The 27,689-nt window shown below is 47.5% G+C and overlaps 6 protein-coding genes across 6 annotated transcripts, besides 12 other annotated features; 4 read left to right on the top strand and 2 right to left on the bottom strand.

Annotated features, from left to right (window-relative positions):
• Positions 1 to 576: 576 nt before the first annotated feature.
• Positions 577 to 596: a microsatellite.
• Positions 597 to 739: 143 nt separating this feature from the next.
• Positions 740 to 795: a microsatellite.
• Positions 796 to 995: 200 nt separating this feature from the next.
• Positions 996 to 1,030: a microsatellite.
• Positions 1,031 to 1,524: 494 nt separating this feature from the next.
• Positions 1,525 to 4,001, top strand: PVX_099140 (Met-10+ domain containing protein; the record flags this gene model as incomplete). Its single annotated transcript, XM_001614628.1, has 2 exons — positions 1,525 to 3,519; positions 3,915 to 4,001. 2 exons carry the CDS (start codon positions 1,525 to 1,527, stop codon positions 3,999 to 4,001), a joined length of 2,082 nt encoding a protein of 693 aa, XP_001614678.1.
• Positions 2,134 to 2,154: a microsatellite.
• Positions 2,391 to 2,411: a microsatellite.
• Positions 2,416 to 2,571: a microsatellite.
• Positions 3,340 to 3,432: a microsatellite.
• A 2,858-nt stretch (positions 4,002 to 6,859) lies between the features above and the next one.
• PVX_099135 (phospholipid or glycerol acyltransferase, putative) lies at positions 6,860 to 8,549 on the top strand (the record flags this gene model as incomplete). Its single annotated transcript, XM_001614627.1, has 4 exons — positions 6,860 to 7,195; positions 7,332 to 7,389; positions 7,526 to 8,100; positions 8,259 to 8,549. 4 exons carry the CDS (start codon positions 6,860 to 6,862, stop codon positions 8,547 to 8,549), a joined length of 1,260 nt encoding a protein of 419 aa, XP_001614677.1.
• Positions 8,107 to 8,132: a microsatellite.
• A 1,111-nt stretch (positions 8,550 to 9,660) lies between the features above and the next one.
• Positions 9,661 to 9,726: a microsatellite.
• Positions 9,727 to 11,522: 1,796 nt separating this feature from the next.
• Positions 11,523 to 14,684, top strand: PVX_099130 (hypothetical protein, conserved; the record flags this gene model as incomplete). Its single annotated transcript, XM_001614626.1, has 1 exon — positions 11,523 to 14,684. The coding sequence occupies one exon, from the start codon at positions 11,523 to 11,525 to the stop codon at positions 14,682 to 14,684; it is 3,162 nt and encodes a 1,053-aa protein (XP_001614676.1).
• Positions 14,685 to 15,285: 601 nt separating this feature from the next.
• Positions 15,286 to 17,703, bottom strand: PVX_099125 (pseudouridylate synthase, putative; the record flags this gene model as incomplete). The annotated part of the gene is made up of 1 exon (XM_001614625.1): positions 15,286 to 17,703. One exon carries the CDS (start codon positions 17,701 to 17,703, stop codon positions 15,286 to 15,288), a length of 2,418 nt encoding a protein of 805 aa, XP_001614675.1.
• A 738-nt stretch (positions 17,704 to 18,441) lies between these two features.
• Positions 18,442 to 21,472, top strand: PVX_099120 (arginyl-tRNA synthetase, putative; the record flags this gene model as incomplete). The annotated part of the gene is made up of 2 exons (XM_001614624.1): positions 18,442 to 19,770; positions 19,868 to 21,472. The coding sequence occupies 2 exons, from the start codon at positions 18,442 to 18,444 to the stop codon at positions 21,470 to 21,472; spliced, it is 2,934 nt and encodes a 977-aa protein (XP_001614674.1).
• Positions 21,104 to 21,129: a microsatellite.
• A 3,176-nt stretch (positions 21,473 to 24,648) lies between the features above and the next one.
• On the bottom strand, positions 24,649 to 27,491 carry PVX_099115 (hypothetical protein, conserved). Its single transcript, XM_001614623.1, has one exon. The coding sequence runs from the start codon at positions 27,120 to 27,122 to the stop codon at positions 25,242 to 25,244; it is 1,881 nt and encodes a 626-aa protein (XP_001614673.1). The 5' UTR covers positions 27,123 to 27,491; the 3' UTR covers positions 24,649 to 25,241.
• Positions 26,480 to 26,499: a microsatellite.
• Positions 26,689 to 26,708: a microsatellite.
• Positions 27,492 to 27,689: the final 198 nt, after the last annotated feature.

The raw sequence follows: 27,689 nt of genomic DNA, 5'->3' as shown, positions 1-27,689 counted from the left end.
ATGCGCAGCCGTATGCACAGTCGTATGAATAGCAGTATGCACATACGCATGTACTTGCACGCCTACACCCCCATGGCGCGTAGAATTTAAAATGAAAAAAAAAGTAGACCGCGTGCGGCGTACTCGAACGGTATGAAGGGGTAACTTTGCAATTGGGAAAAAAAAAAAAAAAAAAACACACATACGTATATACATACATATATACATATATATATGTATATGTCAGAAAGGCGCAACATGTGCACAGCCAAATGCGAGTAATTCTTCGAAGGGGAGGAACTGTCCAGGCAGAGTACGCGCGCCCGTGTGTACAAAACGAGTTAAGTGCAACGCATTTTTATGTGCATATGTGCGTACTCCCATTTGTACTCATACACTCTTCGCTGTATGTTGGAGGGGCAGCATTCATTCAGGCCAACACCCAGTTGTCCCTCTTCCTAACCCCTACATGTGATGTGTCTATGCTGGGGACGTACACCTCCGTCTGCGCAAAAGGCGAAGCGATGTATTTCCAGAAGAGTTCAAATAACGATCACTCCATAGAACATCGAAAACGCGTCTGCTTTTTTTTTTTTTTTTTTTTTCTCGTTCATACTATTCGGCAGCATACCGCAAGTGCACTTTGCATGCAGGAATGGCCGCTATATTCGTAGGGAAAAAAAAAAAAAAAAAAAAGCGCTATTCTGTGCATGCGAAAAGGGGTAATTGCTTGTGATTTTTTTTCTTTCTTTTCCCAAGTGTAGCATACCGTGGGGTGGGTGAGAAGAACAACCACTTGGGACGCTGCTTCTACCGCTCAATGGAAGAAACATGCTGCGGGGGAGGGGCCACTGTTTCTGCGCCCATGCGGTATTGTCGTGGTCCGTGGTGACCCGTGGAAGAACTCCTGAGGGGGGGTTTCCCATGGGGGGAGTATATCCTTCTCATCTGCAGTTTACATCTATCAGCGTCACAGTTGGGACAAAAAAAAAAAAAAAAAAAATGTCGAATTAAAGCTTCTTCACCTGAATAACGTTCGCACCTTTTCGCTAATCTTTTTTTTTTTTTTTGGGTACCATTTCGACGCTTTTCAGGAGAGCACAAATGACGTTCTAACTGGTTTGCCGCCCCCCTGAGGGATCCATCTCGAGCTACTGCTTCATCAGCAGAACGTGACACAGGTTAAACGTTGCACCGTTTGATGTATTCTCTTCTCAGAAGAAAAAAAAAAAAAAAAAAAAAAAATCTCCTCCCCTGTTGACACGAAGCGATAAGTTTGCCATTCTTGCTGGTCCCCATCTCAGCTTTGCAAAAAGGAGAGCTCCCTTTTGGGTCCCCTTTTCACATCTCACTGGGTCACACGTCAGCGCATCTACCCGCACGTCCGTTCTTGCTTTGCCGTACATCTACGTGGAAGCTTCCCTCTCGCAGAATGCCCAGTTAATGTTCTGTGGATTTCTTCTGCTGTGGCCCCTGCTCCCCCTATGCCTTGAGCACGTCACTTCGCTACGCAAAAAGGGGAAACCCACACTGGGATTTGCAATCATGCGTAACGCAGTGGATATAAAAACGCTAGCCGATGTGAAGGAAAAGGTGAAGCACGAAAAGAGGACTCACTGCTTGGTGCTCAACAAGTACAGAGTGAATGAGCTGCTCAAAAATAAGGACGCGAAAATTTGGTTCCTAAACATCTTTCGGTTCCCTTCTGTGCTGAAGTTCAGGGAGTACCAGGGGTGCCTCGTCGAGACGGGGCCCTACGACGGGGAAGTGCTGCGCTTTATCCATTCGTATGTGGAGAGCCTGGGGGGGGGAGAGGTTAGCGGTCAGGTGAGCGGTCAGGTAAACGACCAGTTGAGCTGCCAAATGACCAGCCACGCGAACGACTCGCAGGCAGGCACACCTCTGGCAGACGCACCGCTGGCGGACTGCAGGCTAATCCCGCTCAACGCGCGGTTCAACAGGGCCCTGCACGAGTTGATGCAGCGCGAGGGGAAGGGCGTCCTGGAGGGGGTGGACATGCGCCCGGAGGAGGGCGACGAGAGGGACGTTGCTGCGGAGGGCGGTGGTGTGGAGGACGTCGCTCAGCAGGGTGCCGCTCATCAGGACGCCCCCCCCGCCCTGGAAAAGCTCCTCCGCGTGATAAAAGCAGAAGGCATCCAAATTAGAACCATTCAGCTGCAGTTCGGCTACGACAACATGAATACCTCCCAAGTGCTGAGGAAGGTGTTCCCCTCGGAAAGTGAAGTCATCCACAAGTACGAAATGATAGGGCACATAGCTCACCTGAATTTCTGCGAACGGTTTGAAAATCACAAAAAAGTAATTGCAGAAATAATTTTAGATAAAAATAAAAGCATACGGACAGTCATCAATAAGAAGGATTCTCTAAAAAATGTCCACAGAACTTTCACCATAGAGTTATTGGCAGGAGAAGAAAACTACCTGACCATGTTAAGGGAAAATGACATCAAAGTGAAACTCAATTATGAGCTAATGTATTGGAATTCTAAATTAAAAAAAGAGAGAGACCGCATATATAGCCTTGTTGAAAACAACTCCATAGTTGTGGACGTCTTTGCTGGGGTTGGTATCTTCAGTCTACACCTCAGTAAAAAAAACTGCCTTTGTTTTTCCAATGATATTAATTTGCATGCGTATAATTTTATGAACGTTAATATTAAATTGAATAAGAGGAGAAGTATCCTCACGTACAACTTGGACGCCAGGGCCTTCGTCTGCATGCTGCTCCGCCTGGGCATCTTCTCGCGTGACACGTCCACTTTGGCGATGCAGCTGGGTGAGCAGAATTGGCGAAACGTCTCCCTCGACTTTGTCAACAGCGCGGGGCGTGACGTTGTGGATGCGGGAAAGGGGAAGAAGCGGGCGGCAGACTGCAAAGTGGACTGCAAAGAGGACTGCAAAGAGGACTGCAAAGAGGACTGCAAAGAGGACTGCAAAGAGGACTGCAAAGAGGACTGCAAAGAGGACTGCAAAGAGGACTGCAAAGAGGACTGCGAAGTGAAGGACTGCAAAGCGGGTGACTCCCATCAGAGTAACTCCCATCAGAGTAACCCACACGAGAGTAACCCCCACGAGAGCGCCCCCAGGGACAAGAAGAAGAAACTCGCGCATGGTGATGCAAATGGCCCATTAGGGGAACGCCCCCCGGGGGTAGCAGCCACCCACGGGGGGGAGGAGGTCCCCCCAGAGCCAACCAACAACGAAGCGGAGCAGAAAGCAGAAGATGCGCCCACAAACGAAACGCACCAAGTGGACATTAACCTCGGCATCTACGGAGATGTTCATGTGCTCATGAATTTGCCGCAAACTGCCTTGGACTTTTTGGATGTCTTTCGGGAACTCCTTCACATGTACAGCGCCGGTCAGAAGGATCCCCAGGGAAGATGCCGGAGGGACCAAATGAGGAACGTCTTTATACACTGCTACTTCTTCTCCAAGCCAGAGCTGTTTTACGAGCACGCCGAGAGAAACATACGCATGCAGCTGGGGGGTATTCCCCGGGAGATGAAGATCACGGAGGTGCGTCGGTCGAAGTGGGCCCAGTCCTGCTGTGCAGTACGCACTTGCACGATCAGTTATTCTGTGCACCTCCCACATGCACCATCAGTCCTGCTTCTTACCTCCCACATGCACCATCAGTCCTGCTTCTTACCTCCCACATGCACCATCAGTCCTGCTTCTTACCTCCCACATGCACCATCAGTCCTGCTTCTTACCTCCCACATGCACCATCAGTCCTGCTTCTTACCTCCCACATGCACCATCAGTCCTGCTTCTTACCTCCCACATGCACCATCAGTCCTGCTTCTTACCTCCCACATGCACCATCAGTCCTGCTTCTTACCTCCCACCTGCATGACCAATCCTGCTTCTTACCACCCACCTGCCGACCCCCCCTTTTTTCCCCTTCGCAGATTAGGAAGGTCTCCCCCAGCAAGCTCATGTACGTGGTGGAGTTCAACCTGAAGGACGTCTTTTCGCAGGGCGACCAGTTGGGATAAAAAAAACGCGCGCAGAGGGAAGAGCGTATCAAACGGAGACGTGCCAAGGGATTACGCCGACTGGCCCGTTTGCATTGAAATGCGCGCTGTACAGTGCACAGGTGAACAAGCGAACAATCGAACACGCGCATGTTCCCCTTTCGTGTTAATTTTTTTTTTTTTTTTTTTTGGGCGCATAACGAGGTGACCGCTCCGACCCTTTAAAATGGAACATGCGCACTGGTGATGAAGTTCCCTTTTTTTTGTAATTTTTTTCCGCCCATCTGAATTTTGCACATTCCTTAAACCCAAACCACGTGCGTGTCACGAGAGGGGCATACCTACAAAGGTGCCTTGCGTGGACGACTGCATAACCACCCATTGACTATATGCCGCACGCGTGTGTTTGTTTCTCCCCTCAATCCGCTATCCAAATTTGCTTCCTAAAAAATTTTACGCACAGAATGTGTAGAGAATAACTCCCTCTGGAGGGGAAAACCTTACGGCGAAGAGGAACACCCCCGTGGAAGCTTTCCCCCGTGGAAATGCATCTCCTTTTTCCACAAAGAGGGGAAGGCGCCAATTAGAGCCACCACTCTCCGCTCGCATGTGCTATGTCGGCATAAACCATAGGATAACCTTTCTGCGCCGCAAAAAAAAAATAAAAAAAAAAAACCAAGTTGTAAAAAAAAATCCCCCTTTCTGCCTTTTGAAGGGAAGATAAGTTAACATGTAACAAACTCTGGGATGTTACAAATTTGGTTACCCCGTTGTGCCATACTAGGTAAATTTTACGCTGCTCCCCACATGAGCAAAATTCAAATGCGCCCATTTCGCGCATACAACAGCGGAAAAACGGATGTACACGTTTGCGATGGAGCGAAAACGTTGTTTCTGTACTCCCCGCGGGTTCCCTTTCTAGCCAAAAAAAAAAAAAAAAAAAAAAAAAAAAAAAAAAAAAAAAATTGTAAACTTTGTAAACTTTTTGCCAATGTAGCAACAGCTTTGCAAAGAAATTTTCCCACCAAGGCAAAAGGGAGAAATAATATAGCAATAAAAAAAAAGGCGACGGTTTGGCCCAAGCTCGGCTCTACAACATGTGGTGGCGGCGGGGTCGCGCTGCAAAAAAAAAAATGTAGCGTATGATGCAATAAGAAAACAACCCCCAACTGGCACAAAATTGCGCCCATGTGAGGTATAAATATATACATATATATATACATAATTGATACGCTTGACGAATAAAATGCGCATACCGGTGGTTTACCATAACGCGGATGGCATGTGCCGCCAACTCAGCAGGCCCTCACCCCCGTTAGGTGAGAATAATTTCGTTTATGACTGTGCAGATGGCGGTAGAGAGAACAGAAGAAAAGAAAGCAGGTTGGTTTATATGTTTGTATGTTTTTTTTTTTTTTTATTTTTTTTTTTTGCATTTTTGATTATTGAAAAAATTTATTTTTCATCCAACATTGAATACTTTTCTCACTTTTCCACAAAACTTTGCGTTCCATTGCGCTTTCTTTTTTTTTTTTGGCGAGTTATTTTGATGTACATATTATAATATATATTATATGTATATTACATTCACCTGTATGAAACGCCTTTTTTAAAAAATCTGCAGAAGTTTTTAACTTGCACTGGGTGATACAACATGTGATGACGCGTCATTAGCGAAGCGGAGCAGTTTCCCTGTAGTTCGCCATCGCGAAAATGTTAACGCCGCCTGACGCGTAGGTTGACAACGCCATCGATGCGGGCATATTATGCGACGCCGCTTAGTGACGCCGCTTAGTGACGCCGCTTAGTGACGCCGCTTAGTAACGCCGCTAACTAACGCCGCTTAGTAACGCCGCTAACTAACGCCGCTAACTAACGCCGCTGCACTGTACGAGGCCACACTGTAATATGCCTCGCTATGTTGCACTTTACCCCACTGTGCTGTGATGTGCCGTACTGTGCCATACCTTTCCGTGCTACATTTATTGCCCGGCGATGCATAATGACACGTGATAACGCGTTGTAACAAGTAAACGAGGGGAAAATTGCAGTGCCCGTTTTGCCTTTTTTTTTCCCGTTTCGCGGTCTGTTGCACCTATATGGCCAGCATTTTCCCCACCACGTTGCTCATCACTTTGCCCCTTACCAGTTGCGCGTTTTTTTTTTTTTTTTTTTCCCACTTGGTTTAACGCTCGATATTTCCCCCAGGGGATATCCATACAGCGACATATGTGCATTCCCTGCACGACGACCCGCGCTACTGCATGTGCATGAAGCCGTTCGTCCGAGCAGGGCTGTAACTCCGCTGCGCCTACCACCGCCACGACGTAGCGCATTTGCGAATTATGAACAATAAGGGGAAACCTCCAACGCAACTTCACCCCTTTTCTTGCCTCACGTAACCCGCGCGAGTGTTCCCACGCTAGGGGCATAAGCGGATACGCAGTTGTGTGAGGGCAGATATTCCCCACGTATATTAAACACTTCATCCCGCTGCGCGATTGAGAGAAGGCCCAGCAGCAGTGGTGCAGGAGAACGAAGCGGTCACCCGAAAAGTGGTCAAGGTGAATCCCACCAAAGTTAACCCCGCTGAAGTCAACCCCGCTGAAGTTAACCCCTCCAAAGTGAGCCCCTCCAAAGTGAACCCCTCCAAAGTGAATCCCGCCAAAGTGAATCCCGCCAAAGTGAAGCGGGAAAAGGAAGACTCAGCCAAAGTTCACGCGTCATCCGAGCGAGCGACCCCAGCGAAGGACGTAGACATAGAGGTCGGGCGGCAGCACGGCGAGAAGAGCGGAAGCGACAAGCGCAGCGGCGAAAAACGCAGCGACCAGAAAAAACAAGGGGAAAATCAAAAAGAAAACGTCAAGGGGGAGAAAAAAATGATAAAGAAGCTTGTGTATCACATCGTAGCATACATCATTTTTGCGCTTCATTTAAAATTATTCATTCATAAAGTTTTTTATACAAAATGGACGTGGGACATGTATCATATTTATTTCTTTGTGTCTACTCTCTACGTTAGCTTGCTCACAATTTACGCCATAGCTGTTTTTTGTAATTTGAAGAAATTCGATTTGAAAAACTATCCTGTTGAAGAAATACAGTCATGCAAGAATTATGTCAACAAGAAGAACCTGCACCCCTACTCCTCCTTCGAGAGGCTGGACTTGGTCAACATGAATTTTTTTAAGCTGCTCTACGGCTCGATCTTTATGGTAATGCGCGGCGCGTTTGAGGCAGCCCTGCGGAAATGTGCCAAAAAAAGAAACACTCCATTTAGTTGGCAGCACAACACTGCTCAACCGCACATACGCGCGCACACCCAATTTGGTTCCCCCCTTTTGCCCATAGGCCTCCTGGAAAATATTAGCCCACCTCGTGCTAGCCGGGACCAACATCTTAGTTTGTTGTTAGAATTCATGAGAGGGTTAAATTGGCCCATAAGCTGCAGCCGAGAGGAAGTGCTGCACTGTAGTGGCAGTGTGGACGTATATTATACCCCCCTCTTTTCATTTATCCCTTCTCCCCCTCCCCTTCTGTTGCAGTCCTGTTGTCCTTCTTCATGGGGAAGAACAAGGAGGACCAAGAAAACACCATCGTAAGGATTTACCTAAAATTTCTCAAGTTCATCTGCAGAGCGTCCCTATGGCTCTTCGGAATTAACGACATAGAAAGCCACTACCTGTGTGATATGGACTGGCCGAAAAATATCGTTGCGAACCACGTGTCTGCTCTGGACCCCTTTTATTTTATAAGTGAACATGCATGCAGTTTTGTCGCCAAGAAATCCCTGCGCAAGGACTTAATTGTTGGGCTGAGTGTTATAGCCTTAAGGTGTGTATTCGTGTACAGGGAAAAATCGGAGGATCGAAAAATCGCCTTGGAAATCATCAAGGAAAGACAGACGATGGTGGAACAGAAGAAAAATAACTTCCCCTCTTTCGTTATATTTTCTGAAGGGACTACGTCCAATGGGATGCAGGTCATTGAGCAGAAGAAGGGGGCCTTTTTTTCCCTCCTCCCCATCACCCCCGTTTTGCTGGTGTACGACTACGACTTTTTTAACCCCTCCTACGATATTTTGCCCTTCACCTGGTGGCTCATCCTGATTGCCTCCAACGTGAGTGCCCCCCGCGGTGCGGCATGGCGGTGCGGCAGAGTCACGCATCTTAGCTGCACATCTCGGCCGCACTTCTTAGCCGCTTACCTTAACCGCGCTTCTTAGCCGCTTTTACCTAAGGCTCCCATTTCACCCGCGCGCTTCCCCCCCCCCCGCAGTACCAAAGCATGTCCCTCAGAACCTACTGGCTGCCCAAGGTCTACCCACCAGACAAAAAAAAATTTCCGAACATGACGGAGGAAGAACGCATAAACGTATTCCATGATGAAGTGTCCAAAATCATGTTCCAAAATATGAAGAAGTACAACCCCAAGGCGCCCCAAGATATAGACGACTATAACGACTGGCCGGGATCGCTACGTATAAAAATGGAGTTCTTTCAAGCCGCCCTGGGGAATATAGCCACCAAATATTTAATTACCGAAAAGAGTCGAAGTGAAAAAAAATAATTTTACCAAACTAAGAGAAGAGAGTAATGATGCCCACCCAGGGGGTGTGCCCCGGCGTGTACCCCGCGTGTAACCCGCGCGTGTCCCTGCGCGTGCCGGATTTTCCAGTTCGTTACGTTCGCCCATGAGCGTTTTTAATGCCACCTGTTACCCGATACATTGTGCCAGTGACAACGACAGCAATACGACAATGATAATAACTTCAGCCGCAGCAGCAAAGCAGCAACACCAGACACAGGAAGAACGAGAGGAACAACAGCTACTACTTGCAACTTCATGGCGGCCCTCCGCATGATAGCAATTTGCATGGTGATCATCCCTTGGGAAGTCATCCGTTTGATAGCCCTCCGCATGGTGTGGTCTGCCTGATGATAGTCATGCAATCATGCAGTCATGCAATCATGCAGTCATGCAGTCATGCGCATATCATCCGCGTCATGTTTTAGTTTTTGTTTTTAAGAAAAAAAAAAAGAAGTAAAAAGAAAACCCGTGTTATGCTCTTTTTGTCATTTGTCATTTATGTTTGTTTAGTGATTTTACTCCATTTTAAATACTTAAATTTTAATAAAAATTTGCCCTGCCTTGCTTTGCTTTTGCCCTTTTTCCCTTTTTCCATTTTTCCTTTTTTTTTTTTTTTTTTTCCTGCATTCACCTTCCCCATTTTGGCATTACTTTTTCGTGTAATTTTTTTTTTCCCTTTTTTTTATTTTTATATAGTTCATTTTATTCCAAAGAGAGAATGGAATAAAATGTGAAGAAAGAATGTTTATTAAAACTTCATCATGCAAAAAAGTTATCATTTAACTTTTCATTAATTCAAGTAAATTTTTTTTTAATATTTCTTAATATAGAGAAAGCATGTTTTTTTCTTTTTCTTTCCTGTCCCCTTTTTTGCGAGGTGTTGTCTGCCCACTGCTTGCGAACGGTGATTGTCAGTACAGGGGCGCCCTTTTTAAGACCCCCCTTGTGGGTACACGTGACAGTGAAAATTGCAACGGTCGTTTATGACGAAATGGCATTCTTGGTGAGAAAAGGCCCTTCCCTCCCATCGTTTCGAACGCGGCCTGGGCGCGCAATGCAAGTTTGCGTAATTCACACGTATGTATGTAACTCAAACGTACATGTGTAACTCACGCGTACATGTGTAACTCACGCGTACATGTGTAACTCACGCTTATCTGTGTAAGTATTTTTTCTCCCTCCTTTTAACCTTTTCGCGCTTGCAGTGGGATAACCCAACCTGACGTTGTGTGTATTTGCCGCACATTCACCATTTACCTGCGCTGTTCAGGTAAAAAGGCCACAATTATACGCATTCTTCGTAAAAGTGGTAAAAAAAAAAAAAAACTAGCCAAATTGGCAAAACGGTAGTGGCAACCTTTTTGGTGCTTTTTTATCAGCCATTTGGAAATTCATTACACGGAAAATGCAACATATTAATCTCGATTTAATTTTTCTGACTCGTTCATAAAAAAAAATTCCTTTTTTAATGGCTTTAGCCCAATTGTTTAAAAAAAAAAAAAAAGATTCTTCTTTTAACCACCGGCCATTTTTGTCACAAGTACAAGCGTGCTTTGCAGGCAAACTTCGCTGAACTGTTCTCCCATTTCTGTGTTCGCTTCGTTCATTTTGCGCAATTTGCATATCTGCACAATTTGCACAATTTGCGGCTTCCTTTGACTTTGCCGCGAATTAAACCAAGGCTATGCCACACATTCGCGTCAAATACGCGCTCTACAAAGGGGGGAAAAATCAAAGTTGCCCTTTTTTCCGAAGTGGAAGTTCCCGCATTTACATGCTAATTCGCTTGCACAATTAAGACATGCGCGCACACGCGGGTGCTCACTGACCCTTTAACAACTTGCGCCCTCGTGTTATGAAAAAAAAAGAAAGCGAAAAGGGGCGAATTCGTCAGAAGGAACATGCGCGAAAAGGACGAATTTGCGGAAGGAACAAATTCGCGGAAGAGCAAATTCACGGGTGAACAAATTCGAGGGAAGAACAAATTCGCGGGATGAACAAATTCGCGAAAAGAACGAATGCGGAAAAAAATTGTGCCCAATTTTTTTCAACACAACGTGAACATTCATGAATGGGCCCTACTCACTCTGCAAAATGCTTACAATTCCGAGCAATTTCACTTGACATTGCTTTGCTGCCCCTAGCAGCGGTGAGTTTACACCCCTACATCGTTTTCGTAACATTGGCTTTGTCCCAAAAAAAGAAAAAAAAAAAAAAAAAAAACGCTCATTTTGTGCCATTCCGTTTTGTTTCACCGCACGTGATTCACCAACGCGACATGCAGCTCGCCGTGTGTAGTACACTTGTGGGGGACAATGTAACCATTTGCCCGCACAAATGAAAGCCTATATCTTACCCATTAACTGTTTACAATTTAGCAGTTTTGTTAATCTCAACTTCGCTGATAAACTGATTCGCGGAAATTCTGCTCACCAATTTGCGCGAGTTTCTTTTTAATTTATTTAACCTACTGACTCCTTTTTCGCGCAACATTTCGTGGCGCAATTAGGAAATTAAAACGTCCCCGTAGTGAATATACACCACATGTGTACCTTCTAGGTGCGTTGCTTTGGCTGCCCACTCCACGTTGACGAATAAATTTATGCGAACACATTTGTAGAATTTTCACAAATTGTAATTTATTTTACTTCCATTCGGAGCATGTCCTGTTAGCGTCCCCGAGGTGATGGTGAAGTGCGTCAACTGCTCAGCGTTGATAGAACACCAGAAAAGAAGTTCACTTTGTTTATGCACTTTTTTTTTTACTAATATCACTTTAGTTCTTCCAGGGGGAGAGAAATGCCCCTCCATGCGGCATATATATACATGTGGGTAGAATCTAACCCAGGCAGTGTACACTGGAGGAGGACTGTTTTTCTCCCCCTCACCGCTTCCCCAGTTCAGTGAAACGAACTGCACCTGTACCGTTTCTTTCCCATTTTTTTCAAAAAGATGACGAGGGAGTTATTACTCTCCCTAGTGCACAATGCCAGCACCCAGCTGAGTAACGAACTGGTGGCACTGAATGACGACATTTTATTTTTACAAAATGAGTTAAGCTTGAGTAAGAACAAACACTGCTCCGATCTGGTGAAAAGAAAAACAGATACAACCAAGGAGCAGAAGTTAAAACGATTGAGTGCCTTTTTGACAAAGTACGTGACCTTTTTGATGGATAAAAGGGAAGGCAGTGCCCCCCCCGGTTGTTATTACTCTCATGTGGTGAGCAGAACTGGCGGAATTGCAAGTTTGATGGGAGGCATGAGCGATGCGGATACAAGCAATGAACGTAATGCAGCGGAACGTTTGAAAGATTTGTGCCAGAAGAGAAGCGCACTGGAGGATATGCTGCATCTGCTGCGGATAAGTGAGGTGCAAAAGTTGAGTGACGACAAGTCGCAAGACGTATTTTCCGACTTGATGTTTCAGCTGAAGAGTTCGATCCTCGGGGGAGCGGAGCATTTGTTCAGCAGGATGTGGAGCAGTGGAGGGGGGGATAAATTTCGCGGGGGCAAAGCGAGTGGCAAAGCGAGCGGCAGTGGTACTGATGATGAATGGAATGCCGCGCGAGGGGACCACTCCTCCACCGCGGCATCAGCCGAGTCAGGGGGAAACTCCAGCCGCGAACGGGTGAGCGATTTGGAGGAAGCAGACGGGGCATCAGATGTGCACACTGGTGGCACACCGAGGGGAGAGAGCCCTGCGAAAAGCCCCTCACTAGGTGGACACCACTCCGAAAAGGGAAGCCCCTTAAATTGGAAGTCGCACACGGAGGAGAGACCCCTTCCAAAGAGTGGCTCCCTCACAAGTCCGTTTTTAAAAAAACAGCAAAAGTGCGGGAGTAGAAATAACCCGGGCGATTCCTCCCTGCAAAGGTTCCATTTGATGAGAAAATGCTTTAGTAACACGAGGGGGGCCGCCACGTCGTTCCTCTTCGACCGTGATGGGGGGGTGAACGGAGGAGAAGCGGCAATACCAATGCAAACCAGAAGAAGTGAAAAACGTAAAATTCCCCTTTTGAGGAAATCCTCACGTGGAGAATCAACCCATCTGGAGAATAAACACACAAACGTGGCAGTCCTGAAAGGGCATATCGAAAAGGGAAGCCCCAAAATGCCAGTCAAGACGATCCCCCCGTCGATAAATAAAGCTGGCAAAAATGTGTGCACAAGAAAGGGGAGCAACGAACCGAATGGTGAAGCATTGGGAGAACGGGACCGATCGGGTTCGTTTGACTCGCTCTCCTCATCTTCTTCCGACGCGTCTGCATCGAGAGGACCCGGGGGGGAGAAAACCGGATCGGGCAACCAGATGGGGAGAAAAAAGTACCTCATCAGAATAAACCGAAAGGGGCATGGCAGTTTTGAAGTTACGAAGGAGGGAGCAAACTCGTCCGGTCGTGTCTACGATTTTGAGGTCCTTTATGAGGGGGGTGATGAAGTGGTCGGCATGTCGGATGCCGCTACACCGCAGCAGGGGACGCCCAAACAGTTGGTGCACTTTTCATTTTTGAGGAGGGGGGGGAAGGTATGCGGCGTGGAGAAGTTACAAATTGGGGACAGCGAGTTGGTGAGGAGTCTCCATTTCGGGAGTGCCACCCAGGGTGCGCCTCGCGATGCGGATGCTAACGAAGATGGCGTGACGGCAGGGGACCCCCTGGTGCCGCCGCAAAGGAAGGGGCGTGCCAAGAAGGAAGCGCGAAAGCGAATCAATTGGCTGGAAGAGAGTTTGAAAAACTTGCGGGAGGAGAATTTCAGGAAGAAGTACGAGCTGACGAGGATGCTAGACGATGTGAGGAGGAGACAAATGAAAGGGGTGGTGAGCGGCGGTGGGGGGAACTCTTCCGGGGGTGACTTCTCCGGGGGTAACCACCCCGCAGGTGCAGAGTCCTACAACATGGAGTTCGTAGAAACGAACCGGCTGCGCGGGCTGTACATCCACATGCTGGACAAGCAGAGCCAACTGGAGAGGGACAAAAATTTCTACAAAAAGGAGCTAGAAACATTGCAAGAAGATATAAAAAACGAAGCAGCTCCATTGGCCGATTTTCTGAGGGAAGAGAAGCACAAGTTCATAGAAAGAGAAAAAGAATTTTACAAAAAGGAAAAGAAATATTTCCAAGTGAAGAACCAGTTGAGGAAAAAAGTGACCCACCTTGAAAATCAGTTGGAGATAGCCCAAGAGACGTTAAACAAAGAGAGGGAAGTGAACAAAAGCTTGAGGAGTACCATCACGGAAAATCTATCCCTCATGGAAAAAAAGGATAACGAAAGGAGGAACTCCGATTTGGCAAATGAGTCTAAGATAAAAAATTTGAATACAGAGCTGCAGGAGCTCATGGATACCGTGGTGGTAGAGAAAAAAGAAAAAAATAAATTGCAGGAGGAAATCTCTCTCATCAGGAAGGACGTCTCTTTTGATCACTTCAAAAAAGTGGTACTTGAAAAAATTACAAAAACGAATTGCGATATAAAGTACCTGGCCGAGATCCTCGAGTTGTTGACGAAGGAGCTGGAGAATAAAATATCCAAGGAGAGTTCCAACGAAAGACATGTGCGCGAATTGGAAGAGGAGTGCTCGAGGAAGACCAAACTGTTAAGCTGTGCGGAGGGTAAAATGAACAAAGATAAGCGCAAGATGAGGAAGATGAGGGAGGAAATAGCCTATCTGCATGAGAAGAATAAAAACCTGGTGGAGAGCGTCAAGTGTATGGTTTCCCAGGGGGTGGGGGGATTTCCTAACGAGGTGATCTCTCCAGAGGGCGGGGGGACCACCTCCCCAGAGGAGGGTGCTTACTACTGTTCTTCCGATGAACGAGATGCAGCATTATTGCAGCACCTCTCCCCGCGGGAGACCTCACAGATTGCCAAGTCGAATGACACCGCTGGGAGGAACAGAAAAGGGAGGAGGAGGAGGAGGGGGCGCGCGCCAAGTAAAGGCAAAAGGCGATTCAGCAAAAATGGGCAGAGCTGCACCAGCTTCTCCGACAACAGTTCGCTATTCCTCTGCCACGACATGGACACTAAGCGGGGGTGCTCGTCCGACGAGCTGGCGAGCGGCCCGCCCTACGAGTGCCGGGGGGTCATTCGGCACAGCTTTAGGTGGGAGCGGTGAAGTGGTGAAGCGGTGGAGCGGTGAAGTGGTGGAGCGGTGGAGCGGTGAAGTGGTGGAGCGGTAAAGCGGTAGCGATGTGCGGTCGTTCGGCAAGCCGCGTCACTGATTGTGATTTCCCCCTTTTCCGCAACCGCGCGATGGCGCACCTCTCCAACGTTGTGCCTGTTCTCAACTTCCAATGTGCGGTCTGTTGGGCACCCGCTTAAAGGCGCGAAGGTGCTTGTGCCTTTGTCATTAATTTTATTATTTTATTTTTTTTTTTTTTTTGCGAAACTGATGAGGTAAAAATTGCCTGACTCGTTCATACTTTTTGAGAACGTCACCCATTAGTGAATCTTGCCCCCTTACCGATTTGCCCCTTTGCGGACTGCCCCTTTACGGCTTCTTTTGAACCGCTTCGAAAAGTGCGCACTGGGGGGGTGCAGGTTCAGGGTTGCGATGAACACACGCCTGCGCGTGGTCGCGTCGGCGTCAGCAATGCCCCTTTCCCGATGGGCCAAATGATTCGCAGGTCGCGGCAGTTCGCACTTCGCGCCAGTTGGCACTTCGTGCCAGTTGGCTGCCTGGGCGGCCCACACATTTGTTCAGAAAAAATTAGCCCTCACGATAGGGAGCCGTAGAGCAAAAACGCGAGTAGGCCCTTGGGGAGGCAAAACAAAGAACACCACTTTGGAAGAAGCGTAAAAACGTCAAAGACGTTTTCCCACGTGTATCGAAAGGAGTGCAGGAATATTCCCGAGCTGTGATACGTGATGTTGCTAATTTGCTTAAAAAAGTACCTATTCAAATCTGCCTCGGTGTATGTGTCATTCAAATTGATCTTCTCGTCGTAGAGCCAATGGAAGGACGTGTTGAGAAATGGGATGAGAGGGAAGTGGGTGTACTTTTCGGGGCTGTCCTTCTTATCCTGGTTGGGTGGGACTCCTTCCCCTGAGTGGTCCCCCGAGTGCTCCCCTGAGTGCTCCCCTAACTGCTCCCCTAACTGCTCCCCTGACTGCTCCCCCGAGTGGTCCCCCTCGTGAAAGTGCAAGTACACCGACTTCTCCATGTACTCCTTGGCGAAGTTATCATTATACTGCGCGTCGTTCGAAATTGGGAAGGAGAGGCTCTTCAGGTGGGCCCTAATCTGGTGGGTCCTTCCCGTTATGGGTTGGCACAAGACGAGTGACTCCTTCAATTCGGGGTTATACGCCAGGAACATGAATCGGGTGATGCTGGGCTTCAGGCAGTACTCCTCCGCGATTTGGCGGTTCCCCTGAGTGTACTTTGTGAAAACGTATTTGAGCAGCTTCTTATTTTCGCAGTACATGTATCCGAAGTCGACGACGAAGTGTTGTCGGAGGGGCTCGTCCTCCACGCTAGCGCGGCTATGTTCGCGGCTGCTGTCTTCGCGGCTCCCGTCTCCTTGGCTGCTCCCTCCATGGCTTCCCCCCCGGGATGCGCCCCCCAGTTCAAATTTCTCCACATCGAACTCATCCAGCAGGTAGCCCCTCTTTTCCCGCACGATGCTCGCCAGGGCCTCCATGTCTTCCTCCCCACTCAGGGCCCCCTCCCCACAGTACCCATTTCTGTACAGGAAAATGTCATTTTTAAACGAATTGCTGCCATTAAATGGGAGGGAAGAATCGTCCTTACCAACGGAGCAGAACTCTTCCACTAACTCGTTGAACGTTTTGTTATCCCAATCGTCAATCACCTTCTTCTGATCCAAGAGGGTCCTAATGAGGGCACGGAAGTCGCCCTCCACTCTAGTAACGTACGACTTCGTTATGCTATTATTTGAGATGTTCTGGGAGAAGAAGGTAGAAAAGCTTTTGTTTTTCCCAAAGAGGACAATGCCCGAGGTTAGCTTGTCCAGTCTGTGCAGGGTGTAAATGTAGGAGTCGTCCTTTTCCGGTTTGTCTTTCCTTTCGTTGTTCCTGCACTTGGGGCGTTTCCCCCGCCACTGCGCTTTATGCGGCACGGGGGGGAAAGAAGCGTAGGCCTGACCGTTTAGTTCTTCCGACTTATCTGTGCAGAGCGATTTGTCCGATTTTTCCGTCCTATCCGCGTTGGCCTTCCCCTCGCTCAGCAGCCCATTTGGGGCCTCCCCCTCCTTTAACTCCCCCTGGTTGGTGGGATGATCACCCCCCCCATTGGTATTGTCCCCTTTTAAACTTGTGGATACCCTTTTACGATTTTGACCTGACCCGTTCAGGTAGTTGTCTAGAAGCGTTTCGCTCTGTTTTCTTTTCTTCGAATTTTCTGCCAGCTGTGCGCGCTCCTCAGCGGTGTGTTTCCCTACTTGACTCCTCCCCTGGTCTGGCTCGCCCCCCTTTGGTTCCCCCCCCTGTTGGGGATCCTCCTGAGAAGGGGGTCCCACCCCCGGAATGTCCCCAAAATTGGCTTTCCTAAAATTGAAGTTAATTTTGATGACGTCCCCTTCGTTCGGTTCCGCTTGTCCGTCTTTTTGGTTTGCCTCTCCGGAGCTGTCCCCCCCAGAGGGGTGCCCCTTTGCTAAAGTGGAGCTAATATAGTTTTGCAAAAGTCGCAGGAGGGAGTTATACTGGTAGAAGCCAACCGGGTGGGTGGGCAAACTGGCGGACTTATACACACAGATGAAATTCTTATCTTCATAAAGAATTAATATTTTGTTACACATGACTGGCTTCTCAAAGAGGAGGAGCTTATGTTGGATGAGGTCGTTGCTCTTCATGAGGTAGTCACAGGAGACATTTTCCTCGTTTACCTTTACGTACCCTTTTTTTATAGATTCCTGGAAGTAGCTCAAATCGTAGGCGCAAAATTCGGAGGACAAAACGTCTGCAATTCTTTTCCCTATCCATCTCTTTTTGGTATACAGCTTATACGTATACACATAGGGGCTAACAAAACGCAGCTTATTTTTGATGAAGTACTTTGGCTCGAAGTTCCCATCAACCACATTCAGTCCGCTCGTGTTCGGGATGATGATTTTCATCACTTTGAATGAGAGTGCAAGTTTGGTTAGTAGCAGGGGGAGCAGCCCACGCAGGCGCATTATACGCTTCCGTGGTGTGGAAGTACGGAGGAGGGGAGGTGCGGAAGTACTGAGGGGGGAAAGTACTCTCCTTCGTTGTCAAGGCGCCCTCGGGCAGAGCCTAATAAGTGGACTGCCTCTCTACAGGGGAGTCCCCACGATGGTCAGAAGCTCATACACCGGTGATGCGACGGTGATGCGATGCCGCTGCAACGCCGCTGCAACGCCGCTGCAATGCCGCTACAACGCCGCTATAACACCGCACTGGAGGTCCTCCTCGTACCTGCGCGCTGGAAATTCGCAGCGGTGCGGAAACGGCCTACATGCGGAAGTACATACCTTCGTGCGAATTAGCCTCTTTCAATAAAAACATCTCCAAATCATTTTCGCGAATGGGTTCACTTTTTAATACCTGTTCTGTGGCTTCTTTACTTCTGCTCTCGGGTTAGTTCCTTCCCCGCACAGGCACCGTTTCAACCCAGTTGTGGATTTCCCCTTTGCGCTTTGCTCCAGTTGGTCGCGGCACCTTTTAAAGAACCTGCATTTTTTTTTTTTTTTTTTCCATCCCCTAAGGTTAGGTCCAAAGGTGGGGAAGAACAACCTCTTTTTTTTTTTTTTCTCCTTTTTTTGAATAAGCCAAATGGTGAGAGAATATGGCACGTGACCCCATGTTGCGATGAGAGAGGCAACCCTTGCTGCGGTGCGCCTAAATCACAGCGGGGTCTTGTGCGTTTCCCCCCCCCCAAAAAATAATGGATAATGATCAGAGCCGCTTTGCTACTTCTTCTCTTCCAATCCGGTCTGAGGTGCTTCCAAGTGAGAAGAGCTTCCACAAATCATGAGCATCTTGGCAACGTTTTTTTTCCCAGCGTAAGGGGAAGACCCGCCTACGTTGGGGGTCTTCCGCCGCTGAGATGGAGCCCCCCAAAGGGAGCGGCAAATAAGGCACAGACGAAGCGGTGCAGAGGAGACCCCCCAGGTGGGGAAGTGCACACCACAGGTGAGGAAGTGCACTCCGTACGTGACGACCTGCACGCCGCCCTAAATAAGCAACTGCAAAACGTCGCGAAACAAATTTTGCGAGACGAAAATGTGAAGCTACCCAAGCACTGCCTCCTTGAAGAGAACAAACTGTTTGACCAATATGAATACCAGTCGAGTGTGATTCTCTTTTTGGAGCATTCATTAGGGAAAGGAAACGATGTGCGCAGTGAGATCCTCCGGATTTTGAGGGGAACATGTGCAGACCTAATAGACTCTCTTCATTTATCCCCCAATGGGATACTCAACATCCGGGTTGCCGATGCGTTCGTGGTGCGGGAGTTTCTGCAGTTTTACAGGGCTGGGGGGGCTCACATGGGGAGAGCTGCAGTGGAGGGAGGCACAAATAACAACTTCCAAAAAATGGAGACCCCCCAAAGTGGGGATCGCCACACCGTCCTGCTGGACTTCTGCGGAGTGAACATGGCGAAGAACATGCACATGGGGCACCTCAAGTCCCTCCTCCTCGGCAACGCACTCAGCAACATCTTCCGCTCTTTAAACTATTCCGTGAAATGTAGAAGCCATATAGGCGACTGGAATATGAATATGGCGATGGTCTTAAGTTTTTTTGTTATGTTTCCCCGCGAGGTGCTATCGAGGGGGAAGCTAAATGAGAGAGAAGTGCCTAGCATCTGTGGAGCTGCCAAACATGAAAAGGAGAACTCGTGCGAAGGGTCCACTTCGCCCTGTGTAGCCAGCGGTCAGATGAATAGACACACACATGTGGAGCACCCCGTGGCGGCAGATTCAACGCAGCCTGGAGTGAACGAAGCACCTCAGAACCTGCTGGACGAAGAACTGCTCATGAACATGCTGAGCAGCTTGAGGGAGGAAAACTTCGATGAAGGGTACCAACAGCTGGACCCATCCAAGTGGGAAGACACAAACTTGCATAACATCGAGTTTGCGTACAAAATGGGGAAGAAGCTTTTTACCTCCTCGGACGTTTTTAAAAGGATCAGCAAAAGGAGCTTACGCATGATGTATCAGAGGGATGAGAAGATGATTGCCTTGTGGGGCAACATTTGCAGGAGAAGCAAGCGGGTAAGCAAGTAGCTTCGTTGTGCACCTCGTGGAAGTGTTATACCTTTGCTTACCATTTTTTTAGCATTTTTTTTTTTTTTTTTTTTCCCCTCCCCAGGCGAACAAAGAAATTTTGGATAAACTCCAAATCAGGAGGTTGATAGACAAGGGGGAGAGCTTCTACGTGAAGTTCGTGCCCACCGTATTGCGGCGACTGGAAGACGCCAATGCGGTTTTTCAGCTGGGGGGGAAGTCCTGCCTCCTGCTGAGGAGCAGGGGCGGGGCGGTTAGCAGCAACCCGGTTAGCAGTAACCCTGATGGCAGCAACCCGGTTAGCGGTAACCTTGTTAGCGGCTGCACACCGAGCGGCAGGAAAGACACCCACATTCTGAGCAGCTACGAGGACCACTACGACGTGATGCAGGCGACGCACGAGCTGCGCGAGCAGGCCAGGAGGAACGACGCCGACCAATTGAAGAAGAACTTCACCCTGCTGACGCTCCAAAACGATGTGGCCTTCACCTACGCAGCCATTGACTTAGCCGCAATACACTACCGAGTGACACATGAAAAGGCAAACAAAATAATCTACGTGGTTGACGAAAATCAGAGGAAGCATTTTATGCAAATCTTTGCCATCGCCAAGTTTGCACATATTCTCCCTGACCAAGTAGAATGTGTGTGTCTGAATTACGGCTTTGTTCTAAACTCAGAAAATAGAAAAATGAAAACGAAAGATTTGTGTAAAAAAAACGTTTCCGTTAAGGAGATGCTGGAAAGTGTCAAGTTGGCTAACCTGGGTGGGCACACAGGGGAGAAGCACACAGGGGAGAAGCACACAGGGGAGAAGCACACAGGGGAGAAGCACACAGGGGAGAAGCACACAGGGGAGAAGCACACAGGGGAGAAGCACACAGGGGAGAAGCACACAGGGGAGAAGCACACAGGGGAGAAGCACACAGGGGAGAAGCACACAGGGGAGAAGCACACAGGGGAGAAGCACACAGGGGAGAAGCACAGAGAAAGCTTCCTCCTGTCGTCCCTCATTTATTCCTACTTGGCTGTAAAAAATTACAAACGACAAGTAATAGGCAACATCCTGAACAATTTTCACGCAGAGTATCTTCTCATAATTAATTGCTACAATGAAGTGTCCTCCATCTTGGGGAAAGCAAAAAAAGGCGATTACTCCTCCCTTTTGGAAAAGAGAAAAAACATACAGATTGAAAAAAATTTAAAAAAATTGATGCTACACATGATGCGTTTTAACAATATCACGGAGGAAGTGACTCGCAGCTACAGCGTCGACAGATTGTGCTCCTTCCTCTTCACGCTGTCCCAGAAAATGCAGCCCCTTCTGCAGAGCAGCAGCGTTCATAATTTTTTGAGCGCATTGAATGGTTTGCTAGGGAAGAAGGAGCAGGCGGAGGAACAGGTCAACGACGTGGCAGGCGACAAAGGCGAAGTGACACACGTCATCCGTGAAGTGACCCAGACGGAACTGTTCCTTCTCCTCAAAAACAGCGGCCTGCTCGACCTCCGCGAAGACGAAAGTTTACCTGAACAGTCAGGCAAAATTGAAACGCTCATTTTTAACCGAATTTTGGAAGTACTCATTATGCAGGCCTACCTGTCCCTCGTGGGAAGAACATTTGGCATGCTGAATTTGCAGCTGGTGAACTTTGGCCGACGTGGACGTGCGCCGGGGGCCGCGCGTTTGTAGAAGGTGTCCACCTAGGCGGTAGCTCTCTTCCTATGTGCACCCAACTCGCTTTGTATGTACACACCAAAAGGGCCCCTTTGGAAAATCCCCCCCCCCCTGTGGCCGCCTTTCCCCGTTCAGAAATATTAACCGTTTAAAGCTATTGTTAATTGTCTCCACGCGCATGCACCATTTTGGAAAAGAGAAATGGGATTTTCCTCAAGTTACAAAAAAAAAAAAAAAGTGAACACCATGTTCACTCGAATATGTGTGCAATCAAATGGGTTAGCATTTGCGACGACATGCAGGAGTAGCAGCACCAAAAAAAAAAAAAAAAAAAATGGAAAACAAATGTTGTGGGGGGAAAAAAACAATGACACAAAGGATGTGCTTGGGCATGTAGGTCAGCACGCGGGTGCGGGAAGGGTGATACTAACTGGTGTGGTAGATATAGTGAGAGAGAGAAAGAGTGGAAAAAAAAAATCCAATTAAAGAAAGAAGCTGCATTGTAAAAGGCTACACATTTGACAGGAGTATCTTGAAAGGGGGCGACCTTTTTACAAATTCCATCACTTTAAACTTCGAATGGAGCGGAAGATTTCTCTCTTCCCCCACCCGAGGGGAAAATCAACGCATGTGCGTGTGCAAGCCATGGGGTGTAGGTGTAGCACACGCACAAACCCCCGTGCAGAATAGAAGCTCTGTTTTTTTTTTTTTTTTTTTTTTTTCATTCTCTCCTCGCTAGCATGACCCCTCCATTGTCAACACTGGTTAATTATAAAAAGCATAAAAAAGACAAATATTTAAAATACATTTACTAATTTTGAAGCGTTAAAATTTAATTGGCCCTCTTGACCATGCCTTTTGGAGCAACTTTGGGGATGGCCTTCACTGGTGGCGGTTTCACATCGAGGTGGTTGCGCTTGCCTGAGGAGGGAAGGGGGAGAAGGCGAAAATGTCGAAGACGGGAGAAGGGCAACGTGGTGTGGAAAAGGCGAAAATGTTGAAGATGGGAAAAAGGCAACGTGGTGTGGAAAAAGCGAAAATGTTGAAGACGGGACAAGGGTCCACAGACACGCAGATGCGCACTGTGCCACTGTATGTCCTATTTGTGGCAACGTAACAAAATTGACGAAAAATAAAATGCACAAGGGGACGCTCCTTTTTTGCCACATGTGGGCAACATCGAGTTGTATGGACCACAATTTGCCACTTCTCTACAGGTGCTCACGTGCACTTCGTTCCGCTCTGCTCCCCTTTGCTGCATTTTTTTTTTTCTCAACACTTGCTAACCTACGTGCGGGTCGAGAGCAGGGAGTCTCTTGCTCTCACGCCGTTCATATTCATCTTTCGCCGACTTGTGCCTGTCCATACTTCTGCTGGGACCTTTTGGTTCGTCCGCCTTTGATTGTGTGCAACCCATTTCTGTAAAGAAAAGCCAACGTGCAGATATGTGGTATGAGGAGGCAGTGTGCAAGGACATACACCACAGGGAAGTCGTAAAAACAAATTAATTCTGTTTCGAATGGTCTCAGAATAAGTCCGTTTCGTGTTGCCTTTTTTTAATTTTTTTTTTTTTTTTCTTTTTCTATGAACATATGTTAATAACATTTGCATACGGAGGCATTTTCAACAAAATATGCAGCTGTACTTGTGAACGGATTATACAAAAAGCACGGAGGTGTGTTTGAAGCGATGCTTTATAGCTGGGGTGGATTCTCCTTGCCTTGAAAAAAAAAAAAAAAAAAAAACAGAAAAAGGGGGAAATTTTAATATATTCTTAGCACTCAATTGGGGAAGGGAAGGTGCAATGTGACAGATGCGTGCATCGTAAACAAAAGGTTTCGTTTGCTCTGCACAAGTGCACGGCCATGCTTCTATTGCTGCCGCTGCAACCGTCGCCACTTTCCTGCTAACCAGTTGCTCGTTCCGCTCGCCCTGCTCGCTTGGCCGGCTTCCTCTGCTGCTGTTTGAAGGCGAGTGCCGAGGGCCCGTGGGGGAAACTCTGGCTTACGCAGCGGCGTAGATATTTATCTATATACGTGCGTGTGTATATTCGTACATGTGTGTAGGCCCACGTGTACATGCCCATGTGTGCACGCGTGTGTGAAGGTACAAGCCTAAACACACCAGCGCACGCACATGCTCATATGTTAAGGGCGTCGACGCCAAGTACACCTCACGTTAGCAGGTTGACTGGCTAACACATGAGTTTGCACAAGGAAGGTCTCTTTGTGAAGTTAAAACATTGGGAGCAGTACGCGTGATATGGGAGGCTTTTTACTTTCCTTTTTTTTATTTCATTTCACACAAATTTTTGTACACAATTATTCTCTTCTCTCACACCATTTTTTTTTTTTTCTTCAAAGGACAAATTTGGTGCACATGTGGGGTTGTTGTTGGGGGATCAATTTGGTCAATTTGGTCAATTTGGTCAATTTGGTCAATTTGGTTAATTTGGTTAATTTTGGTTGACCGGGTTAACTTTGGGCTATTTCGCGGTTGATCTTTGGTTGTTCTTTTTGCTGTTTCGTGTAAATTCTGATTATTTTTAATTATTTTAAGATGACTTTACGATCACTTTGCGATCACTTTTTGATCACTTTGTGGCCATTTTGTGATTTAAATTTTGGCTAATTTCTGACAACTCTGTGGCTGCCTTTTTTTTTAACGCCAGAAAGAAAAAGAGCTAGTTCTTTTTTTTTTTTTTTTTTTTTTCTACACCTGTTTTGTGCGCCTCTGCCATTTTTTAGCAATTTTTGTGCCGTTCTTCAAACATTCCCTTTTCACTTCTATGTTTTCCTTTTTTTGTTGTTGCCCCTTTTATTATTCAAAATTGGTTTTCTCCGCGTAACGCAGATTTGATCGATTTTTTTCGTTTTCTTGTGTGTAATAGCCACACTGAAGGGAAATTGAAATGTTCCATTTTTTTTTTTTTTTGCCTGACTTGTTCATAAAAAGGGAGGCGCTTGTTGAAAGTTTTATTTTATTTTATTTTATTTTTTTTTTTTTTTTTTACCAACACTTGCATATGGCTAGTTCTTGGCTGTACATGTGAGTATACCCCTGTGGGTGATGGAGATATATCCACTTGTGTAATTCCCCCCTGGTTAGTAACCCCATTTTACGTTTTATCGCAAAAAAGAAGCGAGTGTGAAGATTAATGGCTGGACGAGGCAATCGTCCTGTTTCACCGACTCCCTCCAGCGAGGGAGCACTCGTTAACGAGGGCGCAGTTAACATAGCCGTGCGGGCTGACGGGTAAAAAAGGGAACACCCCCTCGTAAGGGGTTAACAAACTGCACGCACGCTTTAACCGCGTCTGCTTTGCACATTTTGGTGAAGCGGAAATTGTCAACATGGGTAAAAAAAAAAGGAAGCATTGCACTGACGATGTACTACGGATTGATGATGCGTTTGGGCATCGCGGTTAAGATTAACTTCCACCATACTTCGCCTACATTTGAAATGTGCGGAAAATTTCCATCCACAAGGCTGTGTTTAAATTGCAGGGAGAATTTTGCGAAGTCGCAGGGCTGTCGCACAGTGGGGTATTAGAAGCAGGAGGGGGGCGGCCCATCCATTCAATTGTGAGAGGAGTAAAAAAACGGTTTGGCAAATTAACGCGTCTGATAACCTGACCACAATAAGACGAGCGCATGCGCAGCTCACCAAGGGTAAGGGTGCACATATGTAAACATGCTCATGCGTGCGTCTTACGTTGTTCAGTTGGTCATACGTTGCGATAAATATGGTGGAGATGCACGAAAAGATTGCGATGCCCCCTCACTCAGACCCCCTTGGTTTCCCTCAAAATTTTGCGCATAATCTTCTTCGACTTCTTCTTGTTCACGTTTTCAAATTTCGTTTCCGTCAAGTTGAGTTTCACATTTCTGTTCAGGAAGCCATAGTCCGTGTCCTGGTCATATTTAAAATGGTGCCAAAAAAAGGACCAAGCGTAATCCCCATTTTTTTTATACCCCTGGAAATCCAGGAGTTCATCTGTTTTTTTATTAATGGGAACAAAAAAGGGGTACACATCATCTTTGTACTTCCGATGGCACATTTTCATTTTCAATTGGAGAAAATTATTTTTATAAATGCAAGTTATGTCACTGAGGTCTACGTAGGAAAATGGTCGAAATGCCCTCTGAATTCTCGTGTATTCCCTAGATTTGTTCCTTTTCTGCCTATTCTTAAAGTTTTTACATTCCCATTCCTGTACCATTAAATTTTTTTTGGTATTAATTATGACGACTGGGGGCATGGGTTCATTCTTCTTAAATTTCGTGTCCATATTATCATTCGTGGTGTACGTGTAAGTGTACCTCTTCAAATTGTAGCTGTTCAATTTGTTATACGTGCTGTTATAGGAGTGGACATGTTCACACTCCACTTGGGGATCCTCATTGATATCCTTTGGGACGTTTTCAATTTCGTGAGAATGCAAATCGCATGCGAAGTTTTTATCCTTTGCTTGATTGAACTTCTCATGATATTTATTAATGTCAAAATCGTTGTAAAATTTTTCTACGTTGTCTATCACGATGAGTGTATCGTCGATTCGCATGTCGGGCAGCCACGTTTGGATTACTAGGTAGACATTTTCTTCTAAATATTTTTCCGTTTTTTTTTCCACCATGTAGAGCTTTTTGATGACTTCGTTTTTTTCCTCTTCGTCCATGTCTGCGTGCAGGTCGTTTTTCTGCTTCGCGTCCTCCTTCCCCCTTCCCCTGCCGCTTCCGCTGACGGGGGAGGCCTCCGACCGGTGGACAACATTCCCGCGCATGTCCAAAATTTCGTCCGTTTCCTGGAACCTCTTAATGTCCTCCCTCACCTTTTCTATGACCTTTTTGTTTATGAGTTTTTCCTTCTCGTCTATGCTCTTGACGTCCTTCAGCAGCTGGATGTTCACTTCGTTGATGTTTTCGAACATGCGCTGCAGCTTCTGCTCGTCCGCTCGGTACCTCCGCTCGTACACGTCCACCTTGGGCGAGTTCCCCACCTGCGCGATGTAGTCCCGCTCGCGGTTGATGTATTTGAAGACGTTTTCATTGGCGGCGGGGGATTCCATTTGGGCCTCCCCCCTTTGAGAGACCCCCATTTTGCTCCCAGGTGCGTCCATCGCATTTTTCGCGTCCTCCTCGCCCCTTTGCACCTCTCCGCCGTCATTTCCCCCCCCCATGGACTGCTCCCCCCGCTGCTGCCCCTCCTCTAACTCCTCGATGCCCTCAGAGTGCACCTCATTTGGCACCAAATTATTTTTGCCCCTGTCATACACGCTCTCCCGCACATAGTACACATTCGTCTTTCCAAACATGGCAACATCTTGCGGGACGTTTATTCCGTTCCTCTCGAAAAAGAGTCGTTTTCGTCTGCTACCGCTGTGCAAGTCTCTCCTCCTGAGACTGTCTTCCCACTGAAGTGCACTTCCTACCCTTTTTTTCCACTGCTTCCCATTGGGGAGGTACAGAAACAGCGTTTTTTTTTCCCTCCATTTGGACTTGGCTCTTCCTTTTCCCCCTCCACTTGTCCTCCAGTGGGGGGTAAAATCGGATCTGCGCTTCTTCACCCCCACGTTGTTGACGCCACTTCTCCTATCGCTAAGTAGAAGCGTAAGAAAGCACAGCAGGAGGAGTTGCACGAGTTTCACGTACTGCACATGTTTCATTTTTTCTGCAGAAATGAAAAACTGGGTTTGCTCCTGTGATGTGGCCACTGCAGCATGGCTCTTCTGGTTCGGCAAAATGGTGTCATCGTGGGAGGGGTGATAAGGAGCGGTTCACATCTCGGGGGGGGACCCGTTGCATTGTTCCGTGTGCGATCGCCTTGGATCAGTTCACCTGAATGGACCTCTACGAGGGTCCCCTGAAGAAAGGGAAGCCCAATCAGCGAATGTATCTCCCACCTCCAGATGAGCCCTCCCCCAAAAAATCACGCAAACGCGCTGCAGTGAAGTAGGCACAGATTGCGAGGATGGCCTGCTCTCTCACAGCCTTACATCATTGCGTTTTTTTTTTCCCTTTTCCTTTTCCTCTTCATCACAATGCGCGCTTTTAACCTGTTCGATTGTTACACGCCCACAAAAATGGGTGAAGGCAAAACAGGCGCGGTGCAAAAGGCAACGCCGAAACGGGCAAGGCGAAAATTAAAATCGACTCGCGGGATCGCGGGAGCGCGGGAGCGCGGTAAAGTGAGGCCGCTGGAAAAACGGGGAAATTGCCAAATTCTTCACTTC

The sequence above is a fragment of the Plasmodium vivax genome, chromosome 7 (assembly GCF_000002415.2).
Source record: "Plasmodium vivax chromosome 7, whole genome shotgun sequence".
Taxonomy (NCBI): Eukaryota; Apicomplexa; class Aconoidasida; order Haemosporida; family Plasmodiidae; genus Plasmodium; species Plasmodium vivax.
This window is presented reverse-complemented; position numbering and strand designations above follow the sequence as displayed.

Excerpts from the sequence above, each read along its gene's own strand:
- PVX_099115 (XM_001614623.1), bottom strand. The coding sequence starts at position 27,122 with ATGAAACATGTGCAGTACGTGAAACTCGTGCAACTCCTCCTGCTGTGC.